General features: G+C 35.2%; 1 protein-coding gene across 2 annotated transcripts in view; it reads right to left on the minus strand.

Moving 5' to 3' along the window:
* LOC135217565 (diuretic hormone receptor-like) overlaps positions 1-19,570 on the minus strand; it is a 275,442-nt gene that overhangs the window by 16,429 nt on the left and 239,443 nt on the right. For both annotated transcript variants that reach the window (XM_064253532.1, XM_064253531.1), the window contains 2 exons: positions 11,781-11,948; positions 10,563-10,729 (listed from right to left, as the gene is read on the minus strand). In XM_064253532.1, the coding sequence (XP_064109602.1) occupies positions 10,563-10,729; positions 11,781-11,948 (335 nt within the window). The remainder of the gene's footprint in view (positions 1-10,562; positions 10,730-11,780; positions 11,949-19,570) is intronic.

Here is a 19,570-nt window from a genome sequence, read left to right on the forward strand (position 1 = left end):
CTCTCTCTCTCTCTCTCCAACAATTGCTGTCTCTTTCCCTCTTTCTTCTCACTAATACTAACTCTCTCTCTCTCTCTCTCTCTCTCTCTCTCTCTCTCTCTCTCTCTCTCTCTCTGTCAACCCCTTCTCACACTCTACCCTCTTTGATGTCATTGATGTTTACCCTATAGTATTCTTTTCCAAATGATAAGTCATATGCAGAAATTATGTATGATAAATTCATAAAGCAACTAAGTCTACGGTCATAACCACCCCGTTTCCCGGGGCAGAACCAGCTCCGTTTCAGGGAATCCCTTCTCACCCCCACCCCTTTCAGAGGGAGGGGGGGGAGGTAGGATGAAACCCCATTTTAAAAACACGCGAGTATTCGAATGCAGTGTTGTGTCAAAATTTCAAAGTAATTGGTGAACAACTTTCGGAGATTAAAGATTTTGAACAAACGAACATTTACATTTTTATTTATATACATTAGGCTACAAATGTTTAACATCCAGTTTGCGCTTCTTCAGGAATATTACTGAAGGAGAATTATAAGTGACACTACAACCAACGATTTCCATTGTTCAAGAGTCGTTGGTTGTTTGAGTCACATAACCCTAGAACACTAACCCTATATTTGAGTAACACCATCACAAACCCCAGGTGAAAAACACCCGATTTTTGGAAATTAAAAAACCATAATTGCAGCAAAAATATATTGAAAGTAAGAAAATACATTGAAAATATAGCTCACTGAAAATAAACAAAATAATATTGAGGGGTGACTTAGAAAAGCTTCCAAAAATATTGAAAATCACAAAAAACTTAAGAAAAAATTCTAAGAAAAAAAATACTGCAGCTGAAGACATGAGATTTGGCCTGGACTCACCCAGGTAATGGGAGTTACAGCTGGTAAAGAGAAAACACATAACTAACAAAACACAAAATATACACTATAAATAACTTCAGGTGATTTCCACCCATAAGATATTACACCCTGTATCACAAACCCTGGGTGGAAATCACCCGAAATCCAATCTGTGGAAAAATCCCAGGGAGCGGGCTCCATAATATACCCTCTCTCAGTCACAATGCAAAGTGCAATGAAGCTATATGGAGTGAGGTGCTGGTTGGTTCACTACTGGTGCTGCAAGCGCAGCATTGCCAAATGTGTCGGGGTGAAAATCACCCAGGGTTAGCGTTTTAGGGTTAAGTACCAAACCATTTATCACTTACGATTCTTCGGTGATATTTCTGAAGTAACAGAAATTGGACATTAAACGACATTTGTACTGTAATTTTTTTATATATATCACGGTGATGGGATAATAGTGCTATGAGCCCTAGTAATCGTCAAAAGGTTCAGTCTTTTATTTTTCTGGTAAACAGTTTTGTAAGTTTTCATCGATGGTAGGTAGAAGCAGTTATCTTAGAAACCCTGTCATTTTGCACAATCAACTAAAATAGCTTTTTATTTGCTTTGCAAAGTCGCCGATAGTTATTCAGTTTGCTAAATCTCCAAACCAACTGGGTAAACCTCTCGACCAATGTCACAGTAGTGGATATAGGAATCGTCTTTGTCCGTAATACATGCGAATGTAATATCCTCTTATTCAGTAGTTAGAGAGGCATTTGCATAGGTGACCTTGGCTAATGCAGCCTTATCGCCCTCAAGCCATTTTAAAACTTACAGCTTAGTTAGACAAACGAGGCGGTATTTTCCATGCATAACCTTGTAAAATCATGTTTATAAAGAGATATTCTTTTTTCTGAGATGGGTAATCTGTACTGTCATTAACAGTTTGTCGGCTGAGGTATGGCGAAGGGCAGTAGCTTTTTTATACAAGCTTTTGCTGCGCTTTTAATTTAGATTTCCTTTAAATACCATAATCCGTTTGAGTATACCTGTACTCTGGTTTTCCTAAAGTCCTTCAAGTAACAGCTCTTGTATTCACACACGACACACCATTCCTTCTTTGCTTCAGACTGGGCTAAGCTTAGCGTTTTTTTTTTTTTTTTTGACTCATAGTTTGTCGCACGACCCACTTATTTGTGATAGTAAGAAGCAATATATTCCAAAGTGTGACACTATTATCAAAGAAAATCGCGTGGAACAAACTGCGGTCCATAGAATAACCAGTGATTTTGGCATACAGAGAAATAGGAAGATAGATGAATAGAGAGAGAAAAAGTTTTAGCAAATATCATGAAATTATTGTAAAGAGAACGGACTTTAAATGGCAGAAAGACGGGTTCTCTGCGCACGGTACACTTTTTCAGTGTCAATAGTTTTTGGAAGCTAATGGGTTGCTGTTCCAGTTAGATACCAGTCAATGGCTGCCCACACTCTTGGGAGAAGTATGTATATGTGACGAATTGAAGAACTTTGATCCCATGAGGCTTGCCATGAGGTCACTGGCATACTCGAGTAATTGCCTACATCCTTTAGAATGCCTTTTCTTTGATCAAGAATTCATCAAATAGTAGGGGACGTAGTGAGTGCAGCCATGCCTCTATTTGTTGTTACCTTTCGACAGGAAAATTGCCTTTTTTATTTTCCCTTAATCATTACTCCTGAACTCGTTTCCATTTCAACGCCATATAGTCATACGAGTACTTTTACCATTATAAATTTTGTAAGTTACTGTATAAAGTGATTCACGTAAAACCAGAATAAATGTCAGCGAAGAAAAAAAAAATATCGAGGTCTGGTTTTTTTAAGACCATATGAAAGCAAGCTGCTTGTACCAGTCCAGAGATTCTGCCCAAGCAGCGTACTGCATTTGTAGACAACTCATTTTCTTGACATTTCCATGAGATCCCGAATAATAATGACACACACACACATATATATTTTATTATTATTCGGGATCTTACGGAAATGTCAAGAAAATGCGTTGTCTACAAATGCAGTACGCTGCTTGGGCAGAATCTCTGGACTGGCACAAGCAGCTTACTTTCATATGGTCTCAAGACTGAGGAAAAAACCAGACCGATATTTTTTTTTTCACTGACATTTATTTTGGTTTTACGTGAATCACTTTATATGGTAACTTACAAAATTTACTGAGTGGTAAAAATACTCGTATGACTAGATGACGCTGAAATGAAGATAAGTTAAGAAGTAATAATAAAGGGAGAATAAAAAAAGAAGTCAGTTCTCTTGTTGAAAGGTAACAACAAATTCTTGACAAACAAAAGGCATTCTAAAGGATATATATATATATTATATATATATATTTAATATATTATAATATATATATATATATATATATATATCTATATATATATTATATGATATATAGTATATATATATATATAATATATGTATCATATATACTATATATATATAAATATATATATGTATATATATATATATATATATTATATAAATAATATATATATATATATTCTTTCTGAGTCTTGTAACCCAAATGTTGATTATTGGTCTTCATTATGTCAAGAGGACTCGCCTGAAAAGGTAATGAAAAAATATAAAATGGAAAAAATAATTCCTTTTTTGATATAAAATGGAAAAAATAATTCCTTTTTTAAAAGAAATGGGTGTAAAATTAAGAAGAATTCCTTAAAATACTTTTGTTGGACCAAGGGTAAAATAATGGCTGCAGAAAAACCTCGCCAATATAAAAGGTGGCTTGGTTTCCAAACATCATGGAATCAATTTATATGCTAAATACGTACACCAATCAATCCACATGCAAAGTAATTGGACTCTTGATCAATTAAAATGCTAATAAACTTCTCTGCCGCGGAAGATCCTTTCCTCTTTGGTCTGCTAATGCAGAGTGATGAGAAAATCCGATCTAAAAATACTGACCATTAAAAAGAATAGTATGAATTTGTGTTTCAGGTAGAAATTTATTAATTATCAGTTAATTTTTTAGTAAAGAATTTAGTGTTGATATCAAATGTCATAGACGACTTGTTAGGTGTTTTTAATATGTAGTTTCAGAAGACATTTTACATTTTTCTATTCAGCTGTCAGCTTTTTAAACCTAAATTTTTCGATGGTTGATTTAAAAAAAATTCCTTTGGTAATTTTTATAAAGGGGTATTAAAAATGAATTTGCCTATAAATCCATTTTAATGCAAAATTTTTAGGATTCTCGAAACAAGTTATCGCAGCCTTAGGGATGGATCGAAACGTCTGGGCATCCCGTGCAAAATGGTTAAACTAATAGAGTTTACTTCACCGGGTAATAACTGTCTCCGTTTCTCGTATCATATGCATTTCTTACCTCCACATTTTACTCCCTCTGTTAATAACAGATCTTTTCGGTTTATAAATAAATTCTAATGTCTTGTTTCTGGAATAACCTGTCAGTCTTTTATGTAGTGATATGACGATAGTTAAGAATGTGCTAAAACACACTTGGTCACTGAAGGAACATTATGCAAGAGAAAAGGTATATATATATATATATTATATATATATATATATATATATATATATATATATATATATATATATATATACACATAGAGTTAAACTACTGATGTGTGAATGGTACTAATAAGTAAGATAGTTTATTTAATCAGTATTATTTAAATAGAAATGTAAAATATAAATGTTCGTTTGTTCAGAAAATCTTAAATCTCCGAAAGTTCTTCACCGATTGCTTTGAAATTTTGACACAACATTGCATTCGAATACGCGTGTGTGGTTTTATAATGGAGTTTCATCCTACCTCCCCAACTCCGAAGGAGGTGGGAGCGAGAAGGGACTCCCTGAAACGGAGCTGGTTCTGCCCCGTTAAACGGGGCTGGTTATGCCCATAGACTTAATAACTTTACGAATTTGTCATACATACTTGACAGAGAGAGAATGAGAGGAAGAGGAATGAGAAAGAGTAGACGGGGTGTTAGGGTGAAGAAAGAGGAGAAAAGACAGGGAGGGTTAGAGAGAGAGACAGAGAAGAGTGGGTGTTTGGGAGGGGAGAGAGAGAGAGAGAGAGAGAGAGAAGAGAGAGAGAGAGAGAAAAGAGAGAGAGAGAGAGTTGGTATTAGTGAGAAGAACGAGGAAAGAGACAGTGATTGTTGAGAGAGAGAAAGAGAGAGAGAGAGGAGAGAGAGAGTAGAGGGGATGTTAGGTAGGAGAAAGATGGAAAAAGTGAGTGAGAGAGAGAGAGAGAGACAGGCAGACAGACAGAGATGAGCAGTTGTATCGTAGTAGAGAGAGAGAGAGAGAGATGAGAGAGAGAGAGAGAGAGAGAGAGAGAGTTGGTATTAATGAAAAGAAAGAGGGAAAGAGAGCGATGGTTTGAGAGAGTAAAGAAAGGAGCTTTCTCTTTTTTCCATTTAACCAGACTGAGTCACAGCAACGCGTGGCTGGGTACAGCTAGTGTTATAATAAGATTGGTCTCTTAGTGTTCATTTTGCTCATGAAATTTATTTAGTTACGTAGATGTGAATCTTGAATATTACAAACTCTATACTGAAATGCTGAGGTGCTTTCGTAAACCACATAACAAATGTAAAGAAATCGTAACTTTTTTTTTATATATATAAAAGTTAAATGATACGTCCATGTTGAAATTATTGCCTCGCCTTCACTATGTCGCTGCCAAGCTCTGTTTTCCTAAATGTTGCTGTGGGCTTCGTTCAAGGAGATGTCTGGATTGTATACTCCTCTTGTGTCTCATTTCAACACCAAGCTTGGTGTTGAAGTCGTGAACTCGAGTGTTAATCCTTGTGATCTGTCTTTTTTGACTTTCACTTTCAGAATGTTGAATTCTTTGCCAGTAAATCCGGAAGGTTTATATTTTAAGGAGATATTTCTCGAATGAGTGTATTCTTTTTCTCAGAGGATTATGTTTATTATTTTTAAGTCGTTGGAAGATATTTTGAGTTATCTTCCTATAGGCTCAGTTTCAGTATAAAAACTTGAACTATCGCATTGAGCATTTTGAGTTACCGAGTGGTGCGTGCTACTTTTCTGTCTGCCTTGGAGATCATCTGCATCCACTAATTCCTCTTGTCCAATGGCGGTTATCTTACATTCCCTTTACTCGAAAATTGTGGACAAGTCGGTCTTCCCTTGCCATTATGTGCGTATACTCGTAAATTTGAAACTAACAGGTTTTGAAGCGCCTTTCACCAATGATTTCGTTTATCATTACTTGTATCGTAGTATATTTATTCATTCGTTTGTTATAAATCTTCCTGTTCCATTTTTGCTTCTCGCCTATTTCTTTTGGTACTTTTTCCTCTGGCCACATATGGGAATAACGCTTATTTAGAAAGGGGAAAAAAGAAAATTCCTATAATATATAGCAGTAAAATATTGTTATGTATAATGGAAGGATCTTTCAAATTAACCACCAACGGTTGCAGTTTTCCATAGTGCGACTCATGGAATTCTAGATAGGAGAGGGTTGACGGATTGCTAGGGAAAATAATGGTCACTGGTTTTCCGTGCAGAACGGTGAGGTTTTAGGCAATAATCGGTTTACGGGTTGGGGGAGACAAGAGGATTATTAAATTACCCTTTCCGTTCCATAGTGTTTGGAATGTATTTACTCTTAGTGTTATCTTTTAAAGTTCATTATATTGAAAGAATGAGAAAATGTCTAGTTTTTCTTTCCATGTTTTAGAGGCAGGTTAAGGTCAGCACGTAAATACAAGAAACAAGCATTGACGAATTGTTTTACATGTATGGTAATGAGTATTCTTAGCTTATTATCAAACTTTGAATTACAATAAGACTTTTATAGATTAATGGAATTCTTGAAAAATAATTTTCTATATAGGCTGGATATTTTTTTATAGTAACTTTAAATGTCATCGTGAAATATTTTGTGAAATTCTTGTGTTATCTTGCTTTTGTATAAAAAACGCATATTTTTGTAGAGGTATTTTTCGTTCACAATAAGAATGTTATTCAAAAAGTATGGTACGGACTTTGGCTATTCCAGTTACAGCATCCAAAAGCTGCTTAAAAAAGAATGAAAATAAAATAATCCCGGTTCTCCAATAAACTGCTGCTCCTCTAAATGGATTTGCTGCATCTCTCGTACAAATTGAAGCTTCATTGATTTAAGCTGCGTTTCATCACATCCTTTTATATGTTCCATGCGTGCAGATGTACGTGCATGCATACTTGTACACCTGTATATATGTATTTGTTTATAACATAAATCCTTCAAAACAAACGTAATGGGTAAAAAAAGTATATATACGTGCATGGTAGAATAATATATGCATTGCACTTTATTAATGTATTTTTGGGCTAATTAATTTTACTTAGCACATTATCACGAATTTTACAAATTTGTTTCATATGTATTATTCACCTGTGCTTAATACCATACTGCCATGAAATATGATCAGCTTCACCCATAATATTTTAAAATATCATCAGCTTCACCCATGATATTTTAAAATCTCATCAGCTTCACCCATAATATTTTAAAATATCATCAGCTTCACCCATAATATTTTATAACAGAACGCTTGATACAGTTGTAGGTTATGCGTTAGTGAAGATATCAGTGCGATCACTGGTCTGCTTGTTGTTGGAAGGAAGGAAAATATATTGATTTATATTTCACTCTTGAATTATCCACCACTCCCTTTCATGTAAAATTACCTGGCCTTCGAAGTTAGAAAGGGAAAGTCGGCCTTCCATAGTAGTTGTGTGTGAGTACTTCGGTTATATATGTAATGTGGCTGTGCAAACCTTTTTCGTTAACTAGTCAACTTCCAAGTGGCGAAATGATCACATAAGAAGAAAGTTTAATGACCAAACCTGCAGTTCCGAGGTAGTTTTGGGCACGTCATTCTTGTGTGTCATTCAGGGAATCATGAAACTGTTCATAAAATTAATGCTAAATGGATGAGTTGTTTTTTCATGATTTTGTCTTGGTAATATTTTCATTTTTGGTGAATTGATCGTTTTGCTTTGCTTGGTTTTTAAAAATCAAGTTAAACTTCGTGTAAGTTTAATGATAAACTTTTGCAGTGTATTTCTAAACTACTTTGAAACGCTTCAAAGAAAAATAATGTTCGAGATTGCCAGTTTCGTTATTAATTTTGTTTTTTGTTCCTTTCATTTCACTGTTTAAACAGTGGTGTCTCTTCGGTGATACTCTTATCCGCTTTCTGAAAAATCATTACTTATGTAACTGAATGTATTGGGAAACATTCTGTCAAGTATTTTTTTATTTTCCATAATTTTATTGTCAAGGTACTCCTAGGACACGGGATAGTATGTGTGTGTGTGTTTTCGTCATAGATTCCTAAATCCAAATGTTCGTGCCAGTGCCATTTACATATACGATTAAATGTTAATGCTTTGCTGCGTTAGCCTTTACGTGCATACAAAAGGCACGTTCATACACACTTATTATATATGCATTTATATAAATACTTCTCGTGGATTAAATTACACAGGTTATTCATTATATTGCTATAAGCATAATAGTCAGTGAATGTATGTAATCTCGACACCATTACAGAAACTGAAACCACGAGTAGGAATTGATTACGACGCCTCAGAATAACTTTCGGTTTGAAAAGCAATTGAAGAAGAACGCCTCTCCTTGACTGAGTTGACCCCTTCTGACCTTGTTCATATTTAATGATAAAATGGCTTCCTCTCCTTGACTGATTTGACCCCTTCTGGCCTTGTTCATAAATGATAAAATGGATAATTTCACTACCTATTGCCGAGTACTATGAGAGCAGGTAGCGATATGTACAAATTAATGAAACGGCAAATTGTAGGATGAACTAAATATTGTTAATTAAAAACATAGTCAATAGAATTTAAAACAGGAAGTAAATAAATGGAATAAATTTTTTTCAGGCTGATGAAAAGAACAATACCCTTAAGTAAAGATTAGCCTTGCACTCTACCCCTTCGCACCTACCCTCCTCAATGTTGCACCCGATGAATAAATACTGTTTAGTGAATGCGCATTCCTGTATGAATTTGAATATAATTACTGAGAACATTCTAATGTTCTTTCAGGAAAATAAATAGTCTCTTAACCCCCCCCCCCCCCCTTGTAACCTCCTAACGGGTACAAAATAAGTATGAAAAGTTACATGGCGTTGTGCAGATGCAAGTGTTTCATATTGTCGATGAAAGGTATGTCATGTTGTTTAACACAGAACCAACTTGTAAACGCCGGAAAAATGTACTAGTGAAATATGAAAGACGGAGAATATTTTCAGTTTTCGTGAATTAGAATGTGCGTTTATTGTATGAATATACTTTTCTGTTCTGAGATCGCTTGAACCACATAAAGTTAGTTGAGTTTAAATAAGAATTAACCCTTCACTACACTATACTGTTTGTTCAATGTGGTTTTCATACACTGTTACCCAGTAAATCACCTAGGAGGTACACAAGAACTAAACCGCTGTACGTTTCTACTTGTCATTGTTTCTCAGTTCTGTTTCATTCATTTAATATCTCCGTGGAAAGACACGTGTACGACAAATATATTCCGTTGCACCAGTACTTTTAGAGGTGATGTTCTTACAAAAATATGAAGGTAACAAATATGTCCTTGGTGTCTTTGTTGCTGTACTTAAGAACAGTTAAGGGGTTTTTCCCATTTCACAGACCCTGGCACTTGCACTAACAAATGAACACAGGCAATTCAGTTAAAATAGCGGTTTCAGCTTTATTCAGGACAAATACCTAGTCAGCGAAATGCGCCAAGTACTGATTAGCTATTAAAAGTAATATGTCATGACGGGATCCGGCTTGTCATTTCTAAGTCCCATCCTATCAGAAACGATTTTTACTTTTATTTTTGGAAAATTGCTAGGAAACATTTGATATGTTGATAATTATATTTTTCAAATTCATATTCTGTTGATAGAGCACATTTATTGTTTGGTTTAAAATTTTATTTAGAATAGACTGCAGGATAGAGGTAAGTTTTAGCGAATGTCTTGTTTTGGCTTGAAGAATATCCATTAATCCAATAGCGTATTACTTGGAATTCTCCAAGAGAAGAAGTAATTGCCATTGACGGGTCATATTCACTCCCAAGGGATCTACATCCCTTTGCTAAATGTTATGGATAATTTCCTTCAGAAATGAAGCAGCAAATCTTAAAGTAATTGGTACCTTTATAAAAAGAGGGCTACAAATCGAATTGTTTACATTGAATCCACATATACACTATATATATAATATATATGTATACTATAAGTATACTTTTTATATATAGTATATATACATATTATATACACAAGCGTGCGTGTATATATATAATGTGTGTGGCATGTTTCTATGAATTACCAAACTAGACTTCAAATATGCACCAATTTGATTTTACTCGTTATAATTTTAATGCAACAAACTGGGAGGACTTCATTAATAGGACTTCATCAATAATAGTATTATGTTCTATTTCTTAATATATTCTTGTTACGATATATGAACATAACTTGTGGCAAGCTTGCTTAATTTTATCTATTTATTGTAGCTTCGTTTACTGATCATACAAAGAAGCATTATTTAAGCGGAGACATTTGGTTCGGCCTTGATGACGTCATCCCGAACTGGGTGCAGAAGAAATGAATAGTAGAGAAAGTGGACTTACCTGGAGCAACCGAATCTTGGTCTGGGAGACCCGTCTCTCGAGAGCCTGACAGAAGCCCCCCTGGGGTCTATCATACCCCTCTCCGCTTTCCATCTTTCAATGTGGTGGCGAATGCTGTTTTGCACTTCGCTGTTCAAGAAGCAGAAGAACACGGCCACCCAAAATCCCTGTAAGTAGGAGGAAATTCCAGTATTAGTTCATAAGCTTCGTGTGCTTATGCGTTACACAGACTGGCTCGTTCAAAATTAGGTATGGTGGTTGTTGGCGCGCGGGGGGGGGGGGGGGATTCAGTAAGGAACCGTATAAGCGGAACAAATAGTGGCCTAACAATAACATGAAAATTAATGGCACACCACGGTGAACTGCATATGAATATAAAAGGCCGTAAGGATAGTTAAAAATTAAAGAATATCTTTCGTCTTCAAAGTTATTTTTAGGGTATTCATTGATTCGGCTTAATTAACTCCGTTATATGTCATTATAGATATTATGTGATATTACGTAAATATCCCTCGACTGTTATGGATGTTGAAAAATATCGATGTCCTGTTCAATACCAGGCTTACTCTGATTTTTTTTTCTCTCCATAGGTAACGTACTTGAACCTGACCTGAAGGTGTATTTAAAGTTTTATGTAGCAGGTTCATTGCAAAGCGCTCTTCTGCGCATAATAAGCACCAGTTTGCATCTCTATATCATTCCTAGAATACACCCTTCAAACTGAATATTGTTAGTAATTATATGATACTAAACACTCACTTTGTTGGGCAACATCGAAACTTGCATAAAGCAGATAAGGAAATTATTATGATATAGATAAATTGCGATGTCAAATTACTTTTGTATATTATATCTAAGAGATGGATAAATTGCGATGTCAAGTTACCTTTGTATATTATAATTAAGAGATCATGGTCGTCATGCAAACTCTGAAATTCCAGTCATGCAGTATAGGATTTTTGCCAGAAAGTTATCTTTAAAAAGAGAAACCAAACACAGGAAGAGATTTCAGTTTCATACAACGAAAGTCACTGTTGAAACTGTTCTTATCGTATCCCAAAAGGAAAAATATTCCGATTCCTCTCCTTGGTTGTTATGAAGATGCCTTGGTGTCATCTAATTGCCCATAATGGATAAGAAACTTTAAACATAACATACCACGTGAATCTTTCTCGTGGACAATTTTAAGGAAAGTGTAACGCTATAGAAATTCCTTACCTGGGTCGATAGTAAGATGGCTTGAACATGTTCCAGTTCTTTCGGCAGGATGATTAATAACATGTACGTGAGGCCCAACAGAGGAATCAACACCAGTAGTGCTTTCGTCGCTTTCCAATACCTCTGCGTCTCAACGTTGTTAGCCGAGCGCAGCTTGGTTATAAGTACCTGAGAAAATAGGAAAGGCATTGCTAACCCGAGCACTAAGCATGTTCCTAGAAAAGTAAAAGTTGATGAGCTGGATTCCAAGAAGTGAAAGCTATTTTGATAAGAGCCTAGCCAATATAAATGAAGTAATGGTTCTTAATGAGAAATGATGAGCTATATATGCACAATGCACCAGATAACGAGATCGTGTCTCTATACTGGAGATCAAAGGGTGGTCAAGTATTCTCTGTATATACGTAGGTACACGAATTGGACTTTAGTTAGCAGCTCCTGCTAAGGTGGATATCAATTTATATTGCCTTCATAAATTCAGGTATCGGCAGGTCTCCATGTTAAAATTATAACCGTGGTTTGACACTTGAGGCTAAGTATTTATATTATATTATATATATATATATATATATATATATATATATATATATATATATATATAATATTAATATATATACATATGTGTGTGTGTAATTATTTTAGCATTCACACACACACACACACATACATATGTTACAGGGAATATGTGAAATCAGGGATTTCACTAAATCCCCAGGGACCATGTGAAACGACCAATTCGATTCGAAACAATTGAACCCCGAGGGCTACTTCTAAACACGGTGAAACAGTGATTCATCTACACTGTGTCGTGGTGTTTAGTACCAGCCCGTGGGGGATCAAAATTTTGAATGTCCTTAAGTGCAAATATTTGATCACCCAGGGGCTAGTACCAAACACGGCAAAACAGTGTAGATGAATCACACTGTTTCACCGTGTTGAGTACTACCCTTTGGGGTCAAATGTCCCCAAGCGAATTGGTTATTTCACATATGCCCTAGGGATTTCGTGAAATCTCTGATTTCACATATTCCCTGTAACACACACACACACACACACACAAATATATGTATATAATATATAATTAATTATCTGAGCGAAGATAATCGGGAGAACCGTTGTTCCATGCAGACTATATTTTGAAAAAAAAAAAAAAAGATAAATAAATAATACTGATAAACAGGAAAAATATAAAATTCGTGAAAGGTGAAATATTGGCATTAAGTGTTTCAAAGTAAGAAATAGAATTTTAAAAAATTCGACTTGGAGAATCATCATACATTAGAAAATTCTGTAAAATGAAAACCTAGTTTATGATATTTGACATTTCTACGAGTATTTCTATAAACTTGTAGAGTACGGATAGGACTGTACAGAATAACGTTCATCCTATTAAAAAGATTTTTCTGCTCGCTTACCATGTAGCTGTTGAATAATCTGAAAGGCATCAGGGTTACTATAATGAAGATTGAGAAAGCGCCAACCATATTTTCGCTTTTTACGGCGCTATGTTGATGGTGCAGCAAGGACGATATGATCTCTCTTGCCTCGAACTCTGACTCCTAAAAGATATTGAAAAAGGCACATATGCACACACTGTGCAACTTTAAGTACTCGGTCCAGATCGGATGTAGACTTTTTAAAGTAGCTCTACTTCAAAAACTTTCCTGTCCCTGCCACCCAAGATACTTCGTTCTCACTCATTCTCTTCAGGAAAGAGTTCTTTGCTGTCAGGTTTCGTGCGCGAATAATTATAAAAAGAAAAAGAATGAAACCATTTTTTCCCCAACGTTCTTTCAACACAACTTGTGTATATGCACACCAAGCGTAAAATAATCGTGCTTCGGTGAGATACCTTCATATTTACATTATGGGTCTATTTCCATGAGTTACTAGCTTTGAACGGAGTCTGCTGTTTCTCATTGATCCCAAATCCTGAAGATATTTTGATAATAACGCTGACGATGATTACTAAATAATATCATTAATTAAGTTCCTTCTCTTCTTTGACAAAACGTAATGTTTCCAAGAAGGGAAAGATTGAACGGCGTATAGAGCACCGATCGAGGTGATCAAGTCTTAATAATTCAACAGGCCCCTGACGTCATATGACCATATGCCCATTTTTCTACTTAAACATTTTTCTACTTGGACTTTATTAGTTTCCTGTGTAATCAACTTCCAATTTCCTGACGCACGATAAATATCTTGTTCGGCTACACGATCCTTGTACCAATTTCCGTCCCCGGATAATCAGGCAGCCTTCAATATAAAGTACTTTGAGGTTGTTCAGTGTCACCCCATTGGCATAGTTTCATCAATCGAAAATGCTATCGACACACAAAACAAAACGCCACTTGATAATTCTGCAAAACGAAGAATTTAATTGGAGGCGTAAGAATATTTTTGAAACGTTTAGTTGTCCAGATTTTAAACAGTGCCTCCTACCTGCCAAATAAGTGTAGATGTTTCCTTTAGTATATTTCCTTTAGCATTTTCGTCACATGCATGTAACTCGCACCACCTTTGCCGGTATACCGCTGCAGAATAGTTAGAGAATGCTTAAGAGATCAAAAAGTATATTTTTTTGCCTTTCACAGAACGCTATCCAACCGATGAAGTCATTGACCGTTGTTGTTGCGACACCGGTTTGCTGAGATTCGTCAAACAATTATGTAATCCAAAAATCCATCGCATCTTTCCTTCAATTCTGCATTTGAAGGACCAATTGTATTGAGTTATAGAGGAGAGTTAACGAAAGTTATATTGATTATGAACAGCGTAAAAATTCCCATATTCTCTATACTACAAGAGCGTAATTAGTGTATCGTGGTTTTTTTAATTAACTTCTAGTCAGTCAAAGTTTGTTTGTTTGTTTGTTTATTTTTTTGTATTATTTTTTTAATGCAAAGTAGATGTTTTTTAATGCAAAGAAGATGTCAGATATCCACAAGGAATAAACACGATGACATCACGGTTGTGCGTGGGTCCAGAAGGATCATTCATCTTGATAGTCTTGTTTTTCTTAAATAATCAGACTACGGGCCTAAGAGTTGCAGAGTAGCTTGACTGAGGGATATATGTGGATGTTAATGAACTAACTTAGAATTCTTACATGAAATTGTCGGCTTTCGTTAGGTAAAATATTTTAGAATAAACCTTTGTTTCAGTACGTCTATGGCTATGCTCCTAGTGGTCCCGGGTTATATTGTTAAATCACCTAATCATTCTTGTAACGGTCGTCATCCTGATAAACACTGGATGAGATATCTTTCTCATTCTTCTTTCGTTCGCTCTTTCTCCTTCAGCTCTGGGAACCTCACAACAATCCTATCCGTGCCAGCCTCAGATATCGGCGACGTTAATGGAAATTCACTGACAAGGTTAAACGTCTCCATCTGCCTTCCCGCCATCAATTTATCATACCTCTGCAGCGCCTTCCCTTTTCTTTCCTTTCTTTCTTTTTCACTTAGATTTTCAAACTCTTAAGTCCTCTTTGTAAGTAGAGTTAGTCCAAAAGTACAGCATGCACATATATATTATATATAAATATATATATATACATATATATATATATATATATATATATATATATATATATATATATATATATATATATCGAGCTACAATGTCCTTTAATATCTAATTCGCTCTACCTCGGAATTATATATTTTCATATATGCTTAACCGAAGGGGAATTTTTTCTCGATAATAGATTTGCCTGGACCAGGGCGCGAACCTATGGATCCTTTCAAACCCAGGAACGTCAGTGAAGCTTTTCCTACTACACCACCGCTGACGTTCCTGGGTTTGAAAGGATCCATAGGTTCGCGCCCTGGTCCAGGCAAATCTATTATCGAGAAAAAATTCCCCTTCGGTTAAGCATATATGAAATATATTAATTAATTCCGAGTAGAGCGAATTAGATATTAAAGGACATTGTAGCTCGATATATGTATATGAATCACGGAAATGTGATATGACTTATATATATATATATATATATATATATATATATATATACATATATATTTATATATATATATATATTATATACACGTTTTGATTTTAAATCACGAAGAAATAAAAAAAAAGTGATGATTATACGAACAAAGTTACAGCTACGAAGGAAAAGTGAAACACTGGAGATGCAAAGTACTTTCGTCTTATTACCAAGACGTCGTCACAGCAACTGAAGATATACAGAAGCAGGGCCCTATATATATAAATGGTGGGTACATGTCATAAGGGAATACAAATGTGACCTCCCGACTTGTGTTTGATCGGGAAAAGGATGAAAAGGAAAGTGTGTATTTACAAGAAGCAGAATCTGTTGAACTAAGAAAATAAACTGATGGTTGTGCTTAGTAGTTTAAAATGCAAAGGTAGGTGACAAGTAAAATACTTGCTAGTGGAGTTAGTCTTGTAGAAAATTAATAATCTGTGATAACTATTTGGATAGAGCCTTGTTTGGTATAAGCATGTGGTTTGCAAGGAAAAATATTCAGTATTGTACAGTAGAAAGAGAAAATGTGTATGAATTGAGTTTATTAGGAGGATCAAATTAATGTATGTAACTCTGTAATGAGAGATGGCTGGAGGTACCGTATATTATTTGGTTGTAGCTGAAAGTTTGAATAGGTAGACTTTTAAAGTCTTAGTGGTTACCTTCTGATTACAAATGTAATTAAGACAAGTGAATTCGACAGGAAGGAAGAGAGAACATATAAACGGAAAAAATAGGTCCAAGTTTATCTGTCGCAAACGACTTTTCTGTACAGCGTATAATCAAGACCACCGAAAATGGATGTATCTTTCGGTGGTCACGGTATAATGCTGTGAGAGTCGCGGCCCATGAAACTTTAACCACGGGCCGGTGGTGGGCTATCCGAAATCGTTGCCAAACGCACGATAATGGCTATTTTTTTTTACCTTAAATAAAGTAGAAACTACTGATGCCAGAGGGCTGCATTTTGGTATGTTTGATGATTGTGGGGTGGATGATCAACATATCAATTTGCAGCCCTCTTAGCTTGGGTGGTTTTAAGATTGCGGACGAACAGACAATGTCATTCAATAACTTTCTTTTACAGAAAACTAAAAGCAGTTGAAAACTGGCCTAGTGTTGAAGATCGTTGGCATCTGAAAGCTTGGAAATAATGTTTTTCCGAACCTTCGGTATCTCTTAGGTTCTCTATGGGAATATATATTTATGTACATATGTCAGTATAGTCCACAGGTGAAAAGAGAGTATAACGCACTAATAGTGTATGATAAAATTGTACTTCATTCAGATACTTAGCTACACAACGTTGTTAAGATTTCATCAATACTTTTTTTATCAAATATGATGTATTTTACTTAAAATCTAGGATCAGTGATCAGTAACCTTACTTCATTTGCTTCATTGCCATTTATTCTTGCATCTGCTTTTTGCTGAAATATACGATTTCCAACAACAGAATCAATATTTTCACCTATTATTGTCAGCATCGAACAGAAGAATGTAAGTATTTGTATATATATATATATATATATATATATATATATATATAGATATATGTAATTTTATTTATATATATATATATATATATATATATATATATATATATATATATATATATATATATATATATATAGTTTGTGTGATGTGTGAAAAGTTAGAGGAATGACATAGTATTTGAAAGTTATGCAAGAACAAAACGGGGCATGTTTTGACTGTGGAATGGCTAAAATATGCTTTTTTAAGGTGATATTTTACTAACTAGAGGTGAATAGAACCGGCAGGTACAACAGTAGATTTTGAAAGCGTTTCTAAAAAAAGAAAGTTCAGAGTAAATGTGACCAAGAGTGAGGTTGTTGACTGTCGATAGAAACCAGGGAGATGGGGTAATGATTGTTATTGTAGGTTATGGAATAATGGAAGTGGTTGAGTGGGTAATTATTTGGAACTAAATATAGGAGGTAATTGTAAGATAAGAGAAGAGGTGAGTCATACTAGTGTAGGGGAAGCAAGGGAAGGCAGCTGGATGTTTACTGTATTATATTCGGAAGGAGACCTGGAGTTTCCATTGTAGCCAATGGAACATATATGAAGGGTTCATCCACCGAGCTACGCTTCTGGGAAGTGAAGTTTGGTGTTAAATGTAATGAAAGAAAGAAGATAAAAGCTGTTGACTGTAATTACTTGTGTAGTACACGGACTATGGAGAAGTGAAAAAGTGAGAATTATGGAGAAATATTAAAGTGGTCAAAAGGTTAGCGTAAGTCACACACACCACACACACACAATACACACACACACACTCCACACACACACACACACACACACACACACACACACAGATATATATATATATAGATACTATATATATATATATATATATATTTATACTATAATGATGTATGTAACTAAAGATGAGGCATAGGAAAATAACATCAAACCAGTAAACAAAGTGTGTGCGTTCGGTGTCGTATAAAAGCTTAGACCAACATAAATAAATATTGTACATATGAAGGTTGGAGGTAGCTTAGCCCTAAAACGCTAATGGAAGCATTACCGTAGGATATTAAAGTTGAACGAAAGAGAACTGCCCTTCGCCCTGATGATACTTCCACGAGGGCCTATCCAGTTCGTTCAGCAAACTGCAACTTTTGTGCTTGGCCTTTGGCCTAATTGTTACATTCCATGTGTATATTCAACTCATGGGTGTATCCATACCCAGCGGAAACGCCTATGGCCGCGGATTCTTGCGTGCCCACAAATACATTACGTTTATGTATTCACCCTTTTGGTTAGTATGATAATTGGGGTTCGTTTTCTGCAGAACAACTTGGCCAAAACGACATCACTTAGACAAACTGAATATGCAGATATGTTTCACAAGGTTTATGAAGCATCTAGATTCATATGTACGTAAATAAAAAGACTAAGAATGGAGGTTCATAATGTCGTATGGAGTGTCAGTGATGCTTTCAATGTAAATTAGTTTTCCTGACATTCAGCGGAGAAAATAAACGTGGAAATAAAAATGAATTATTTTCTGTCTTAATCTTTATGTTTCTTTTTCGTATAACTCCACCAAATTCAGCCTGGTAACCCTGCTATGGATTGGGTCATCCCCTAGAGAGCTCTGAAATAAACTCTGAAGCGCAGTGACCCTCCGATCCCACAGGGAAAATATTTTATTTGATTTTTTCTCTGGACCTGGTTCCATCTGGGATAACGATTTTCACTAGCGAAAACGAGCTTTTGGATTGCTAACCGCTGAGGAGTAACGGTATTAAAAAAAAAATCCGTACGATGGACATAGCAATAACATGACATACGCAGTCAGTTAAACTGGCTTTGAAAGTAAAGTTCGAAGAGTAATGGTAGCTTCCTGTTGTCCTGGTCTGGGGTGTATTGCATTGTGCGTTGAAAGATATTACGAGGCAAAGGTAACTTATTTTTTTTTTATACGATAAATTAATTTTTTAGCACTGCCGGCCATTTATGCACACAGATTATGATGTATACCATGGAAAGAGAAGTACTATAATAGGAATTAAATGCATCCCATCAAACCTTTTCTTTCCATATTGCCAGTTTGACTTAAATGCAGAAAGTTAACATGCGAAAAAATAAAGCCAAATATTCATCATTCATGAACGCGAGAAAGGACAAAAAATGAGTTAAATCTCTCAATATCTATGCATATATATATATATATATATAATATATATATATATATATATATATATATATATATGATATGTGTGTGTGTGTGTGTGTATTAAAAGCGTGTATGCGT

Source organism: Macrobrachium nipponense, chromosome 7, assembly GCF_015104395.2.
Source record: "Macrobrachium nipponense isolate FS-2020 chromosome 7, ASM1510439v2, whole genome shotgun sequence".
Classification (NCBI taxonomy): domain Eukaryota; kingdom Metazoa; phylum Arthropoda; class Malacostraca; order Decapoda; family Palaemonidae; genus Macrobrachium; species Macrobrachium nipponense.